General features: G+C 33.5%; 1 protein-coding gene across 4 annotated transcripts in view; it reads right to left on the bottom strand.

Moving 5' to 3' along the window:
* The window catches only part of ctrip (E3 ubiquitin-protein ligase ctrip), a 98,212-nt gene that overhangs the window by 64,627 nt on the left and 16,967 nt on the right, over window positions 1-16,618 (bottom strand). For 3 of the 4 annotated variants that reach the window (XM_072523701.1, XM_072523702.1, XM_072523700.1), the window contains exon 5: window positions 1,770-1,958. In XM_072523701.1, the coding sequence (XP_072379802.1) occupies window positions 1,770-1,958 (189 nt within the window). Of the gene's footprint in view, window positions 1-1,769; window positions 1,959-4,853; window positions 4,972-16,618 lie in introns of those variants that run through there. The other variant, XM_072523703.1, reaches the window with a different exon arrangement.

Raw genomic sequence — 16,618 nt, 5'->3', positions numbered from 1 at the left:
AGGTTCTAAGGAGCATTGGGACTAAATAGGTCTTCATAAAATTTTCTATTGTCTTTCTTCAAATAGGGAACTATTGCCAACACGTTTTATTTTTTCTTTCTTCAGAAATTCTACTCTGACAGGTAAGTTAGAAAGAGTCATTTCTGCAATAGTTTGAATTATAACATTTCTCTTTAAAACCTTTGTTGATTTCCAAGTTTACAATTCATTCAGAGTTTCTCGTATTTTAACTAATCCCGGATTTTGTCGGTTAATGTTGATCCATTGAGCTTTTGAAATTGGAAGCTTGGATGTACTGTTTACCTTATAATATAAAATAAATAATTGTTTACGCATCACTTCTTTACATACATGGCGTTGATTTCATAGTAATTTCGAAATAAAAATGGTCATAACTTGTTAAATACTCTGTATAGTATTGCAAAGCCCAATTTATAAAAACAAGAATTACGAGAGGAATATAAATATGAAAAAATATATAGGGTGTCCCATTTAAAAATTTTTATGTTTGCTATACCACGTCAATCACCCTGTAGAATTCCACATATTTTCCAAGTATGGAGAATATCATTGCCTACATTTTTTCTAAATAATTTTTTTGGTCATCTTGTACCACAATGGAATTATCGACTGATAAATCACTAAAAACTCACCCTGTACCTTGTCATTGTCTATAAAGACGTAAATTTTCAGTTTTTGTTTAATATTTTCAAATGAATCTGTTACTTATCTAATAGAAATCCCTATGATTTAAATAGAAACTCTTATCTGTGGTTTACCAGCTAGGAATATTTTGGGTATTTTTATTGATATAAAAATCTTCCGTCGTTTCATTATCCACAGCTGATAAGCTTTCTATCTATCTCTCATCTTGTTTACAGGGTCAGCTTTTATTTTAAATCCAATGTTTTTTTAAACTTTTCAATTTGAAAACATACCTTAACATTATATTTCCAGTGATACATCTTAAAAAAAGATAAAGAAAACAACTATAAAAAATAATAGGCTTTAATTGGGTTTGACACCGTTCAACTGACAGCGTTCTTGTTTATATTATCTGTTTCACCTTTTTTGGCCGATTTCATATTGAAAGCCACTGCAGTAAAATGAAACTGTCAATCAAATTACCAATTGCAGAAAGAAACAAATTTTTTAAATTAAAATTAACTTTAACCATTAACTTAACAACCATAAAAAAATTGATTTCACGTTTAGGGCTTCCTACTGAGACGCTGTGATGAGTCCTCAATATCCGGATAGAGTTGAGGCGACAGACTGCCTGTACTGCAGTATGAATTGATAGGCTGTGAACTGCAATAATTGCTTCTTGAGGTTACCTTAAGACTGCAGCAGACATTATCAAATGAAATGCGATAATGCAAACAGACAGATAGCTATAATCGTGTTAGTTTGAACATTAGTTAATAAACGCCAGGACGAAATATTTCCAGTCCACTACCTATAAACCCCAAAAAGAATGTATCATTACAAAAAGACAGGTCTACAATTCTTGATAATTGTTCTAAAATTTAAGAAAATCAAATTGTCAGGTAAATACTTAAAATCGCCGAGTTACACTGAGAAAAAGTTAAATTAAAGATGGGACAACAAAAGAGATAAATACGTTTAATTGCTTAGCAGGTTTGATGCTTGCGTTAGAACATCAAGGTCAACCTCCACGATTAGTTTTTCGACCGAAAGGCAATTGATTAAAGTTCAGAATTACGGATTCTAGCGTTATAAGAATACAGAACTATATGATATCTTACCTGAAAGTCCGTTGTTCGGCATTTCCGGTTGATCAGCGGCCATGGCTGCGGCAGCGTGTGTGGCAGGAGCCGAGAGAAGTGCCGGGGCGGCCGAACCAACCTTTTGCTGCCTCACTGCCCTTCTCGAGCTGCTGCCGCTGCCACTAGCGCCACTAGAGCTTGCACACGAACCCGTTGTTGAGCTGTGCCCTGCAACAAGACAAAAAATTTTGTAAAAATTGCATAAAGTTGTTGGAACATAAAAATTGACAAAGGAGATGTTACAAAAAGACTGGTTGCGTGCTGTCTCCATTGCTGTTCAATCTATACTCATAACAGATTTTTAGAAAGGCGCTAGATCTTACAGAGAAAATAAAAGTGAATGGTGAAACCATTAACAAAATTCGATATGCAGATGACACCATAACAATAGCCTTTAACGTTTACAATTTCTTATCAATAAAGTCGTAACAACGAGCGGAGAATATGGACCGAAATTGAACATTAGGAAAACGAAATATATGGTCATCAGCAAGTCGAAAAACCAACGCACGATAATATGGGCAAATAATCAGGTAGTATAAGGAGTGCCAAAGTTCACATATCTGGGATGTACATTGAACGAAGAATGGGATAACTCTCAGAAAATAAAATGCCAAATCGAAAGAGCCGTATTTGTAAAAATACGCCTAATGCAAAGACTGGTCCACAGATTTAACACAAGAGCAAAAGAATTAATATGACAATCTCATCTCAGAAAACTAAAACAATCGAAATCAGCAAAGAACCAACCAGATGTAAAATAGAAATTGATGGCATCAGTAATGAACATGAACAAGTCTTCTTCTTCTAATGGCGCTACAACCCTTTGTGAGTCTTGGCCTGCTTAACAATGTTCTTCCATTCTGCACTGTCGGATACTTTCCTTCGCCACTGCCTGATGTTCATGGTTTTAAGATCCCTCTCTACGTCGTCTATCCATCTTTTACGGGGCCTTCCTCTTGTTCTGTTTCCTAGTGGCTTCCATCTCTGGACTACTTTTACAGCTCGATTATCTGGCATTCTTTCTAGGTGACCAAGCCAGTTTAGTCTTTGTGACTTTACAAATCTGACAATATCTGCGCTCTGCATTAGTTAAACATGAACAAGAAATGGAAATAAAATACCTTGGAATGACACTGTCTAGCAATAAAGACCTGGACAAAGAAGTGAGATATCAAGTACAAAAAGCAAAGAGACTGGCAGGATGACTTAATAACAGTATATGGCAAAACAGACATATTAATACTGAGATGAAGTCAAGAATTTATAAAGCCAGTGTAAGACCCATAATGACATATGCCTCAGAAACAAGACCCGACACTGCCTCAACACAGAGATGAGAGTACTAAGAACAATTACAGGAAACACGTTGAGAGATCGAAAAAGAAGTAAAGACATCAGAAGAAAATGTAACGTACAATGTATATACGAATGGACACTAAATAGAAAAAAGAATTGAATAACCACAGCAGAATGGAGAGACCAATCGGCAGAAGTATCGGACCACCGCGCAAAAGACGGAATGACAACATTCCATAGAGGTATTAATCCGCCAATGAACAAGCAGAATTGCTTATAAAGAGGAAAAAGAAGACAACTACAAATCCAGATATCTCGGAAGCTGGATGAAGATATGGAAGGACCCTGGCTCAGTCCAGTCGAATTGTACAGGTAAGAGTAACAGTTATGAATATGAGAACTCTACTTAGCAGCCAGACTATTAATTTAATTGCACTCAATGCTGCTGTATGGAGACATGGACAATAAAAGCTAACGCCATAAAGCGCCTTGAAGCCTTCGAAATTTGGGTGTTACGGAGAATCATTAATAATACCTGGACGGATCATATAATCAACACCGAAGAAGGGGAGAAGATAACTGCTGCAAATAGTGAAGCAAAGGAAAGCGGCCTAGCTGGGTCACATATTTCGGAGTACCAAGTACCGATTTTTAAAATTGATTATGGAGGCGAAGATTGAAGGAAAAAGAGATATCGGGAAAAAGAAACTCATGTCTAAAGAATATAAGGGAATGGACAAATTAAGAGCGACTAAGAGCCCCACAAGACCGAGACGAGTATGCCAGAATTATCGCCAACAGGCAGTAAACGAATGAGGCACCTTAAGAAGAAGCAATAGAGCTAAGCGGAATGGATGAAATAAAAGTATAGTGGTGTGTCGTGTAACAGAACGATTCCAATGAAACTGAAAGCCAGATTCTACAAAAATGTAGAAAAAGAAGAACATCGAATGCATGTGGCGGAAATAAGAATAAATATATTAGGGAAGTTTAAAGTACGTGTCAGACGGTCAAATACTTGATCAAACTAGTTTGACTAAACCAAAAAATTCACAGCACATGACGTCACATGATGAGTTTGATCAACTCCTGTAAAAATAGAAGATCTATTTTTCAAGGTCAGTTTGATCAAACTTTAATTTTGATTGGTCGAAAAATATTTAAAGACAAATGACAATCAACAGTTAGATATAAAGTGATAAAATTCATTTTCCTTTTTTTTCTTTGATTGAGAGTGTGTGCTTGATTTGTCTTCCTATTTTGTTATAAAATATAAATAAAAGTTTAAAATATCTTGGAGCCAGCAACAAGTTACTACATAATTGATTTATATCAAGAAAAAAGCTGTTTATATAATGGGAATCATCCTGAATCATAAATAAAGCTCAAGCAAAATAAATAAATAAAAAAGACAATTAATTTCATTGGCATACGTCAATTTGGTCAAATTTGACTGATCGTGTGACAGGAAGATTTTTAAAATTTGAACAAACTGTAATGATGACGTCATTACGTCAGTTTGCTCAAAGTAGTTTGATAAAATATTTGACCGTGTGACACGGCCTTAAGTGTGTCACCAATTGATTCCAAAATGAGATAACAGACTAAGATTTTCAGGGCATGTTCAACATTGAAATCACAGAATAAATTTAAAAAAAAAAACGATTAATGATATTCATTGTTTTTAAATACAATTATTTGTTTTTAATAAATTATTAACAATTAAAAAGTCCAAAATATAAAATTTGCAGTAAACTTACATACATTGATTTTTATACAATCGACATTTAATTGATGTTGGTGTTCCTAATGGTACTGACCATGTCAAACAGTAGTTTTAAGTAGAATACATTATTTATCAACAATATGCACTTTCTTCAATTTAAATCATACACCACAAAAATATTTTTATATCAATTTATTACTACATGCATACACTAAAAGCACAGGTATTTTAATTGTCATAGTTTTTGTAAAATAAAACTATTTAACTATTATCTTTTATCAAGAATTTTATCAAGAAAAAAAAATTAATAAATAAACAATTAATTTTAATCTTGATCATCTAGTATTTCATTACAATAACAAACTCGTCTCAAAAATATATTGTCTTTTAGACTCATATTTTTTATATTAATTTAGTTCTATATGTAATCCACATAGCAATCATTAGTAATAATATTTGTGCAAGTTACCCACTAATTCCCGTATTGTTTTGCTTACATGTATTAACTATATTATAAATATTAAACTCACTTTTTACAGGCCAAGCGACAGCTACTATTGCCGCGAAAGTCGGTACTGCTGCTAATTTAAACTTGACATGTGCTGCTACTAAAAAGCAACAAAGGATATCTGATCTTTCGGAAAAAGCCAATCGATAAGGACTACCTGGAAACGGGCAAAACAAAGAGCAGATAATGACTACCCGGAAACAGGTAAATCCAATGGAGAATTATAGTAAAGAGAAAGTTGTTTAGTTATTAGATTGTTCAGTTATTGATAATTTAAAACTAATTTAAGAAGTCAATTAGTAATGAAACATTCAAGATAAATAGAGTAAGGACATAACAACGTTACAACTGTATCATCAAGAGCATTGAAAACACAAGCAACACGATATAATAGCGTAAGACAAAACAAAATCTGTAGATATGAAAGCTCAACCCATAGTCAAGCCAGAGTAACACCCAAACTACTGTCCATAATTATTTACATTCACCCTGGAAAATTACCATAAAAAAAATTGATAAAAAACATGATAACATGAAAATAATGTTCGCGAAAACATTGCGAATATCCTAGAACTGGCTAACGCAAAACTGACAGATAAAAAAATCACAAGCAGTTCTAATCAGAAGATCAATCACTGATGTCATAGGCGAATTTGTTCCAAAACCAAAGTTAACCTCCGATAAAAATAAATTACGAGTATCCATTTAACAGAAAATCGAAGAAATCAAGGAAGCAGAGTAACAAACAAAACACGAAGGTTAAATAACTATAGGAAAAATGAATCTTCAAAATCCCCAAGAAGACGACAAACAAAGAAAAAGCAGTGGGAATGAAACCATAAACAAACACACACACGCGAAAAATTTGGCAGAAGCACGCAAGATAAAGTGAAGACATCCACATCGAGTTCCACTTCAGCACTCATAACAAAGGAGGTAACAAATACATACTGAAACAACACAGGTTCAATACTAATCGATACAGAAGTATATCACCTCCAATCAGAAAAAGAGAAATTAAGTATAATTAAATTCAAATCGAGTGGCGAAAAATTCCAAAAATAGATAAATATTATTTGATTTGATCAATGGCGTCCCGATGGCATTACAAAAATCAAATAAAAAAGTGTCACAAAGAATATTACCAGGGCACTTAGAACTTGTTATGGTGTGTCAAGAGAAATTTATATGGAATCACCATTTATTTCAAACCAATATTATTTTTTTTTGAAAAAACTTGTTATTGTTGCGAAGAATAAAGGTTTTTATTAAAAATTAACGAACCGATAAAACAATGAGATAACACAGCTCGATACGTTATAAATTATATGCTTTTGTTGTAAATTAAACGACAATAAATAAACTTACTTTTGTGTTCAAAAACGAAAATATGCCCTATATGGAGTTAATGCATGTGCAAAGGTGAAAGATTATTGGTCTTGGGGTGCAAAGAATGTCTCAGACTGACATAGCGGCAGTGGTAGACGTAATACAGGGCGTTGTGTCGAAAACTTATGCTAGATATCAGGAATTAGTAACGCTTAAGACTAGACTAAGACAAAGACGAAAAAAAGTAACAATCGTTTCATGATTCATAACAATTTCTCACCCACAGCTGAAAAGGCAACTTTTGGAAGCTACAGGTGAAAGTATTTCAATTGAAACGATAAGCGAAAATAGTATTTAGTTCCGACAGATGGGTTAAACCATCTGAACCAGTAAAGATACTAGGTGTTACTATGGATACAAGGTTGAACTGGTCGCACCATATTGAAGGATTGTGTAAGAAGCTCGCCTTACAGATTTTTGACATGCGCAGATTGGCTACTTCTGTGAGTCGAGATATTCTTAGTTCAGTCTATTTTGGAATGTTTCATAGTATCCTGACATATTTCATAATTCTTTAGGGAAACTCGTCATATGCATATAAAATTTTCACTTTTTAAAAAGGAGCAATCCGAATTATTGACTCAGCAGAATATCGCGCCAGCTGCAAACCCTTCTTTAAAAAGTATCGCATTCTTCCTTTAACTTCAATATATGTTTGAAAGTTTGTTAACTGTTTATAATAATACAAGATGTAAAAACACATGCTGATCAACATCAGTACAATACAAGAAACGAAAGTCGTACATTATACATTATACCATATTCCAGATTGTGTGTTACTCAACTTAATACAATAGATTATAATCTGTATAATTGTTGTTTAAACCTGAACAAAAATATTGATATTAAGTCAATGAATTCTACACATTTTTATAAATTAGCAAAACACTTCCCACTGGAACACTGTTTCTATAGTATAAACGAATTTGTTTTTTTGAGCTCCTAGTGTGGTCGTTTTTGTGGAAACTATTTTACACCTAACTGAATTGTTGTTTTTTATATTTCTATTTCTCACTGTATATGTTGTATTATGTGTTCTTGTATTATTTCTTAGTTATTTCCTATGTATACATACGTGGCTTATTTATATTGTGACATGGCCTGTAGTGTTTACGATATAAAAATTGTCAATAAACGTACCTATCTATAAGAAAAAAAACTTCTTGCCCAAGGCTGTACAGCAGTAGACAGGTAAGAGTTCCCGAGTTATTCAAGCAGTTCAACATTGATCGCCTAAATTGGTGTCTTCAACACCAAAACTGGAACATTGGAAATTGACAATATGCGCTATTTTCAGACGAAACCAGGATTTGTTAAAAATCAGATGACTGACGAATTCGTGTACTTAGTGGACGAGAAAGACAAGCAAAAGACAACTAACTCTTCACCACCAAACCCATTAAACATAGCAAAACGCATTGCCTGACTGTCCAAATCAATAATAGAAAGTTCATAAAAGAGAAGTATGATATCAGCTCAAAACTTCACGTCAGCATAGCCTGCCCATCATGAGGCAAATAGACTAAGGAACTTTTCAATGCACTAGACTAGAAGTGTCGCAAAGCTGCAGGAGTTGACAAAATATTTCCCGAGTTCATAAAACACACTGGTCCAAAAACTCGAAAGTGGCTCATATACTTCTTAAACCAGTTACTGACGACGCAAAAGCTCTCTAAACTATTCAAACAAAGCAAAGTCATCGCAATCTGCAAAACAGGCAGACACTTCCCTACCAGAAAGTTACAGACCAATCGTCCTTTTAAACGTCTGCGACACGATGTTTAAGAGGATAATGTACACATGTACAACTTATGCGAGGGTTTTTGCAATTTGTCAGCGGAAAGATTGCTGTAGAACAAAATTGATTTATGCCAGGAAGGAACTGTAGTGATCAAGTTCTTTCTTTAACAACATTTATTGAATATAGCTTCCAAAAGAAAATCAAAACGGCAGTAAAGATAATTCATAATGTCGTGGACCTGATGTAATCATTTAGTAACGTCGATCTTCGAACTAAACAACGAAATCAGGCATTGCTAAAAACATGCAGTTCTCTTCAGTGTGTTATCGTCGCGAGACAGAGACAAACTAGTTTTGTGTTAGTGAAATAGCTTTAATATTTTTTTTTGTTGTGAACAATCGTTTTTAATATTTTATCATTTTTTGGATCATTCTGAATAAAAAAGATTAATTGTAATTTTTCTCTAAAGTTAATCGTTTTCAACTTTAAACAATTTAAAACTAAAAAAAAAACGAAAAATGATGATTGTAGGCTCAAAAACACACAATTATTTTTGAATTCACCAAACCTTGTTCTATCAGTTTCTGATACTTTAGTTTGGGTTTATTTAATTTAAAAACATTGTTTTTAGTTGTTTGAGTCGCTTATCACAACCTAAAAATGGATTTATACAAAACAGTACCACTTTTTGTATGAACGAACTTCTTCTTCTTCTTCAGATGCAAATCCACTAATGGATGTTAGCGATCACATTTTCCGTTAATTCTCTATTTCTTGCAATATGTATCAGAGATTGTATGTCGTTAATCCCTGTCCATTGCTGTATGTTTCGGAGTCAGGACATTTTCTTGCGTCCCATTCCTCTTTGCCTTCAATTTTACCCTCGATTATAAGTTGGAGGAACTGGTATTTTTCATTTCGCATGATGTGACCTAGATACGCCGTTTTCCTTTTCTTGATGGTTTCGAAAAGTTGGCGTTCTTGGTTTATTCTTTTAAGGACATCTATATTTGTGATTTTCGCTGTCCATGGTATTTTTAGGATACGGCGATAGAGCCACATTTCGAAAGCTTCTAATCTGTTTATATCCTTCGTTTTGAGTGTCCAGCCCTCTACGCCATATAGCAGCACTGACCATACGTAGCACTTAGTAAACCTTAGTCTCAGTTGAAGATCGAACTCTGAACAAGTCAGTACCTTCTTGAATTTTACGAAAGCTTGTCGAGCTTGCTCAATGCGACATTTTAATTCCCTGTCCGATGCACAGTCCTCAAAAAGCCACGATCCCAGGTATTTAAATTTACTCACTCTTTCAATGGACTTAGTATTCAGTGTTATGGTGGAGTTTTCAAGTGCATCCAAGTTTCTGGAGATGATCATAAATTTGGTTTTTTTGGTATTAATCTCTAATCCCATTCGCTTACTGTATTCTCCGATTATAGTGACAAGTTGTTAAAGATCAACTATGTTGTCACAAATTAAGACACCATCATCAGCATATCGTATGTTGTTGATCAATACTTCATTCACTTTGATTCCCATCTTTGCATCCTCCAAAGACTCTTGAAATATGGCTTCCGAATAAATGTTAAATAAAAGAGGGGAAAGCACACATCCCTGTCGAACGCCCCTTCTTATTTGTATGGGTTTGGATATAGAATTGTCTATTTTTAACTGTGCCGTTTGATGCCAGTACAAGTTTTCAATGCATCTTATGTCTTTTTGGTCTATATCAACTTTCTTGAGGATCTGCATTAACTTGTGGTGTTGGACACGATCAAACACTTTTTGGTAATCTAAAAAGCATAGGAACACATCCTTCTTCTAATCGTAACAATTTTGGACCAGCACCAATGACCAAAGTATGAGCGACCACTTGAACATTATTCTGCGGTATTTTATGAAAGTGATTATGCAAAAAATCTCATAGGAATATTTTTCCCAAAGAATTCCAGGTTTTCTTCTCGTATAAACAAATTTTATTGAATTTAAAACCAAAATCCCATTATTTTTCTACCATACATCGATTTATTTATTTATTGGTCCTCTAGATTTTTTTCAGTTCTTAAAAGGTTTATTTATAAGCCAAATTAGTGCAATGTAAATATTTTACATTTTTTACACAGCAATTCTTAACGACAGTGAAAATGGAAAGTCGTACATTTTTATTACATCTTTCAATGTGAGACAAAATAAAAATGCGATGACTAACTGGAATGTTTAAGATAACATAATATGTTATGTTTATTGGAAATACTCAACATCATTAGCACATGCAAATCCTACCCTGTCGCTAATTTACTATGGAACTAAAATGGTAAATGTTTTTACGAGTCCATTAATTGTTTCGGGTATGCGTATTTACGAGGTCCACGAGGTTTTGAAACATTTTTAGCTTTCATTGATCTGAGTAGCGCTAACGACACTGTGTGCAAAGAAGGTTTACTCCTTAAATTGTAGTGGGACAGAAAAACTAGTAAATTCCAAAGCTTAAAGAATGGCTTACCCCAAGGTCGCCACTCTTGTTCAACATTTGGACCTCAGACACTCCCACTACAACCTCACTCAAATTTACATATGCAAATGACATGGGTTTGGGTGTGCAACATCGAGAACGCCAAGTTATTCTAGAAGGCGACCTAAATATTAACACATATTTTAAAAAATAGGGTCTTCAACCAAATCCTAAAGACAGAAGTTACAGCTTCCCATCTAAATAACCGCGAAGCAAACCACAGACTGAACATACAACTAAAACACAATCCAAACCCAAAATCTCGGTGTAATTCTACATCGCACTTTAACTGTCAAGCAACACTTACATAAAACTACAGCTAAAGTAAAAACTCGCAACAACCTCATTCACAAGCTTCCAAACACTTCTTGGGGAGCCACTGCATATTGTGCTCCAGTCTGGCTAAACAGTTACCACACTAATGTCCTAGGTGGATAATTAAATCAAATCATAAGATATATCAAAAGTTGGAAAAGAGGAAGTACTTTTGAAGTGTGTGAAAGATTTTAATTCCCAGCTAATCGCTTTCGGTTTACAAAGCCATCTTCGGAGATATGCTACAAGAGAGTATATACAAGAGAATATAAAGTATTCTACTAGGAGAGATCATGTGATAAGCAGAAAATTGATCATTCTATTTTTTCTTTTCTTTTTTAATGAAAAAAAAAAAAACACACACACACACACACACAAAGGACTATGAACTGGACTCCACAAAAAAAACATTAAAAAATTTGGTTATACACTCGTGGACAAAAATATCGAATATTTTGGAATTTTCCAATTTTTTTTGTAGTCACTTTATTTCAAAACAATTCTAGATTAATGATGACATTCATATGGCTGATGTACTCAACTAGTTTGAAATATTTTGACGTTTATTCAGCGTTTAGTGTCATTCGTACATTTTATTATAAAAACATTCTTCACGTAAAGGAAAAATCATACTAATTCGGTTATTTTTAGTTTAATTTATTGAGTTTAATTAAATATTGTTTTGATTTAACTATGTTTAAAACAAGTATGCCACCCATTCTATACTGCGATGAAGCCCAAGTAGCACAGATGGTAATTTTGTAAGAGAAAGGATATGCACAAAAAGATATCGCACGATGTCTCAGGAGAAGTCAATCTAGTTTCAAATACTTTAAAAAGGTACCGCGAAACAGGAAATTTCGTACGAAAACCTGCTCAAGGATGCCCAAATTGCACAGCCGTACTTATGTCCGTTTTTTGGTTCTTATTTCTACACTAAATCGTTCATTGACATCGATGCACCTCAGAAATGAGCTATTAAATGTTAGACAAGTTAATGCAAGTTCAAAACAGTTAGACGAAGATAAAAAGAAGCAAACTTAAAGCCCAGACGCCCCGGCAAAGTTCCACGTCTTCTCCAAAATCATAAAGCTCGTCGTTTAGAATTTGCAAGAACAAATATTCAGTGGAATATCGACAACTGGAAAAATGTTCTTTTTACTGATGAGACCAGAATCCTATTATGGAAGCTAGATGTTCAAAACCACGTCTAAGAGTTGGAGAACGATTCGTCCACATGCCGCTGCCATAGTGAGTAATTATCTTGATGAGGTTCAAATTCGAAGATTGGATTGGTCAACGTTTAGCCCTGATTTAAATCCAATAGAGCACATGTGGGATCACCTAAAATGCCGCATACGACAAAGAAATCCCATTCCAAATACGATAGAGCAGCTTCGGCTTCCTGCACAGGATAAATGGAATGCAATTTTCCAACGATATGTCCAAAATTTACTTGCAAGCATACCGAGAAGGATGCAAGCAGTAATAAGAGTTAGAGGGGAGAATACTCGTTACTGATCATGCCCTTCTTTTAGTTAAAAAGACTTGTTTAAGCAATTTAAATTAGCATTTAAGTTTAAAATAAAATAACTTTATTTATCCAATATTAAGCATTTATTTCTTTTCGCAATTTTCTCCACATAAAAACTTAAAATTGTTCATTAAACATTGTTAAAATGAACTCCATTTCAGAATAAACGACTTGATTCGCCAGAATTTATTTAAAAAAAAAATAAAAATTAGAAAATTCTAAAATGTTCGATATTTTTTTCCATGAGTGTAGTACGGGTGTTAGAACACGACCAATTTTTTGCTGGAGTTGAAGCAGCAGAGACAGTGAGCAAACTCGAATGCCAGCCCTTTAAATGATTTTTCAAAGATGGCAATTGACATGTCATTATAAAATTAAGCTTTTTAAAAGATTTTCGAAAAATTGTTTAATTAAAAAACATGTTTTCTCGAAACACTCCGCTCGAAAATTCCACTTCTGTTTCAAACTTTCTGTAGCTAGGTTGTGTGATGCCTGGATATCTAAACTCCATCACTTGTTCTATTATCTGATCTTACAGCTCCAATTGACATCTTAGTAAATTTGCTGTTGTAACCATGCATTTTGTCTTTTTTGGGGAAATTAACATGTTAAATTTTCTGGTGGATTATATTAAATTGATGCAGAATACGTTGTAAATGATCTTCACTTTTAGAGAATAGTATTGCGTGGTCTGCATAGCAGATTATTTTAAGTTCTTTTTCTCCCCTTTGGTATCCTTTTTTAGGATAACAAATGGGAGTTTATGTGTAAAGTTCATACAAACATATACATTTTGAAAACTTAAATTTAGTACAGCTTTACATCTAGTAATACAGCCAATAAGAGATGTTTAAGTTATCGAATTTTAGTATTAAAATTAGTACTTACAAGTTTTTGTATATAAATCCGATTTATTGCCAACACTATATTTCACAACACAGTAATATAGTAGTAAATTGAACACCAAATACCTTTGAGGAATAAAAATAATCTACCCATATTATTTATAGATCATTAATATAATGTTATAAAGGAATGTTATTGGAATAGATACGATAGGTATGAAATCAGTATAATGATATGATAAAAAAAATCACAGAAATGAAAATGCTCCTATGTTAAGAACGTTGATGACTAATTGGACAGACACGAAGTAAAAAAACATCGATTCATATATTATAGATACTATAAAACAATAGTTGCATACACGACTAGATATATACCGAATTTAAGACGACACGAAAATTCCGAAAATTTAATGGTTTATATTCTGGCGTTTTGCAACTTATAACAAAACATTTATTAAATTAATCAAAACTGTTTTAAAATATAAATACATTAAGGAAACAAAATAAATAAACATTAAGAAATATTAAAATGGAATGAATACCACTGTGCTATTTGAGTTTAATTTGAAACCGGCAGGGGTCGCTGCAATTTGATCTCATTACTTGCGGATTATAGTATGAACAAAATTCTGTGAACTCATATCAAACCCTTTATCAGAGCTGGTGTTAGCAATGGGCGTATTTTGACTCCCATTCTGTTAAATATGTAAACTTAAATTTATGCGCTACTTACCAGGGAGAAAAACTCTACGGTTCTGCACAGAAGTGAAGGAAAATCATAAAGAAATGAAAATAGCTTACCTTAAATATATGTCCACTAAGAGACAACAAGTATACGGCCATTACAAGACTATAACAACACATGGGAACCAAAGAAAGAAGAAAGTAAGAAGAACCAAAAATGATAGCTGGGAACGATTTTTAAAAGAAATGGAAATACATAGAAAAAATACATCGATTGAACACCTAAAGAAGCTAACTACAGAGGATCAACAAATGGCAGAACCAAAAAGAAATAATTATAAACGAAAAAGAGAAAAGATCTGCAAGAACGAATAAATCATAGGATAAGTTTGATAGATGATAACAACGTTTTCGTACTGGGATTCTAAAAATTACAATCGCGCCAGAACTCGTCGACAATGGATAGTATATGGCCGCTATAATTACGTTTTGACGGTCGATGCATTTGAATGGGTTTGGAATTTAAGAGGAAATACAAGATTTCTGAAATAATAAAACAGACAAAGAATGGCACAAATGTGTAATGTTGTAATGTTTTTATAATATTATGATTACATACTTTAACACAAAATGCATTTTTTTTATAATTCTGTCCCCGCTCTAGAATTTCTTAAACTTTGTGGCTCCCCATTAAAAAAATTTGCCCAGCACTGCTTTAATATATAAGAGAAATGTTTTGGTCACATCTTGCACCAGAATTTTAACATGAAATATTTTGCGCAAGATACAATACTCTCTCAACACTTGCGGCGTTTTAAGAAAAACAAACGTGATATGTGACAATGGATCAAACATGAATTCTCTATGACGCCAGTTCATCAGTTCAAAAGAAGGGAAAGATGATCTATCAGCTGGAATAATTGTGGTGTCAGTATTTTAGAATGCAAGAGGGATTTTAAAGATCAACTATCTTAAAATAGTCAAAACCTAAATTTTTTCAGTTATATACGCGGTTTGTCAAAAAATAATAATTGTGGATATTGTTAACTCCTACATAAAATTGATATTTTTTTAAAAACCGTATATGAGCCAATAATTTAATATCGGATGATTGTTTTCTACGTTTTAGATCATTCAGAACTTTTTATAAAGAGTAACTTCTTCCATAAAACTAAACACAAAAAAACCGTGCATGACACTTAAGTGCTAACAGAATTGAATACTTTTTATAGCGTGTTATTACTATATACGGGTTAATGAAATTGTATGTCTGTTTATTACTGAATCGTTAATATTTTTTATAATAACACCACACATGTAAGTTCTTTAAAATTAAAAAAATCTTAATTTATTTTCTATAAAAATGTTGTTTTATGATTCTATTAATTTTCAAAATTTCTTAAATATATATGATATAGAATTTACTCATCTTTTACATTTTTATTATTATCTTGTATTTTTGATTAATTACTTTATTTTGATCATTTCTAAAGACATTATTGAGGATGCTTACGGAAACTGAGATTGGTGCCGTAGAGCACCATCTTCGTTGCCATCGAGATCTGGAGACTGAGGAAGAACGACAAGCAAGGTTGGCATAAGAAGCACTACTTCGCCAAGCTCGCCAGTGTGTGCAAACTCCTGAGGAAGCCGCCAGTAGAAGGGACCGTGACGCTGAGTGGCAACGTCTCCGTCAAGCTCAGGAGACCGATCGCAATCAGAGAATCCTTAACAGCGACAAGAACGACAACTACAACAACCTCCTTCATAAAAAAAATACGCAACCAAAGGGTGGGTGTTGCACAAAATCACTTGCAGAAAGACGCAGAAGCAATGCTGGAGCAATGGACGTTCGATGCCAATTTTGTACAGCCAAGCAATTCATCGCAGAACATCCAACGGATGGAAAATTTACCATGTGCTGCCAGAAAGGAAAAGTTATAGTTCCCCGCAATCATCATCCGCCTCTTCTACAAAACCGAATGACAGGAAACGATAACGCGAGTAAAGGATTCATGGAAAATTACCATTTGACAGGGACGCTCTCGTAGCACGACAACGGACAAAACCACTAGGTAATTATACATTTGCAAGAATATATTCATGAGAGTGAGTTATCTGATACTTCAAGTAGTGACATTTCAGGTATTATAGGAACTGAACATTTACTTAAAAAAATTTACAATGAAGTAAAAACTTCCAGAGTAATTGGTATATGTTTAATAAAACATTAATATTAAAAATCCAAACGGATTAAAATTGTTCAGAA

The sequence above is a fragment of the Diabrotica undecimpunctata genome, chromosome 2, assembly GCF_040954645.1.
Source record: "Diabrotica undecimpunctata isolate CICGRU chromosome 2, icDiaUnde3, whole genome shotgun sequence".
In the NCBI taxonomy this organism is placed as follows: Eukaryota; Metazoa; Arthropoda; class Insecta; order Coleoptera; family Chrysomelidae; genus Diabrotica; species Diabrotica undecimpunctata.
This window is presented reverse-complemented; position numbering and strand designations above follow the sequence as displayed.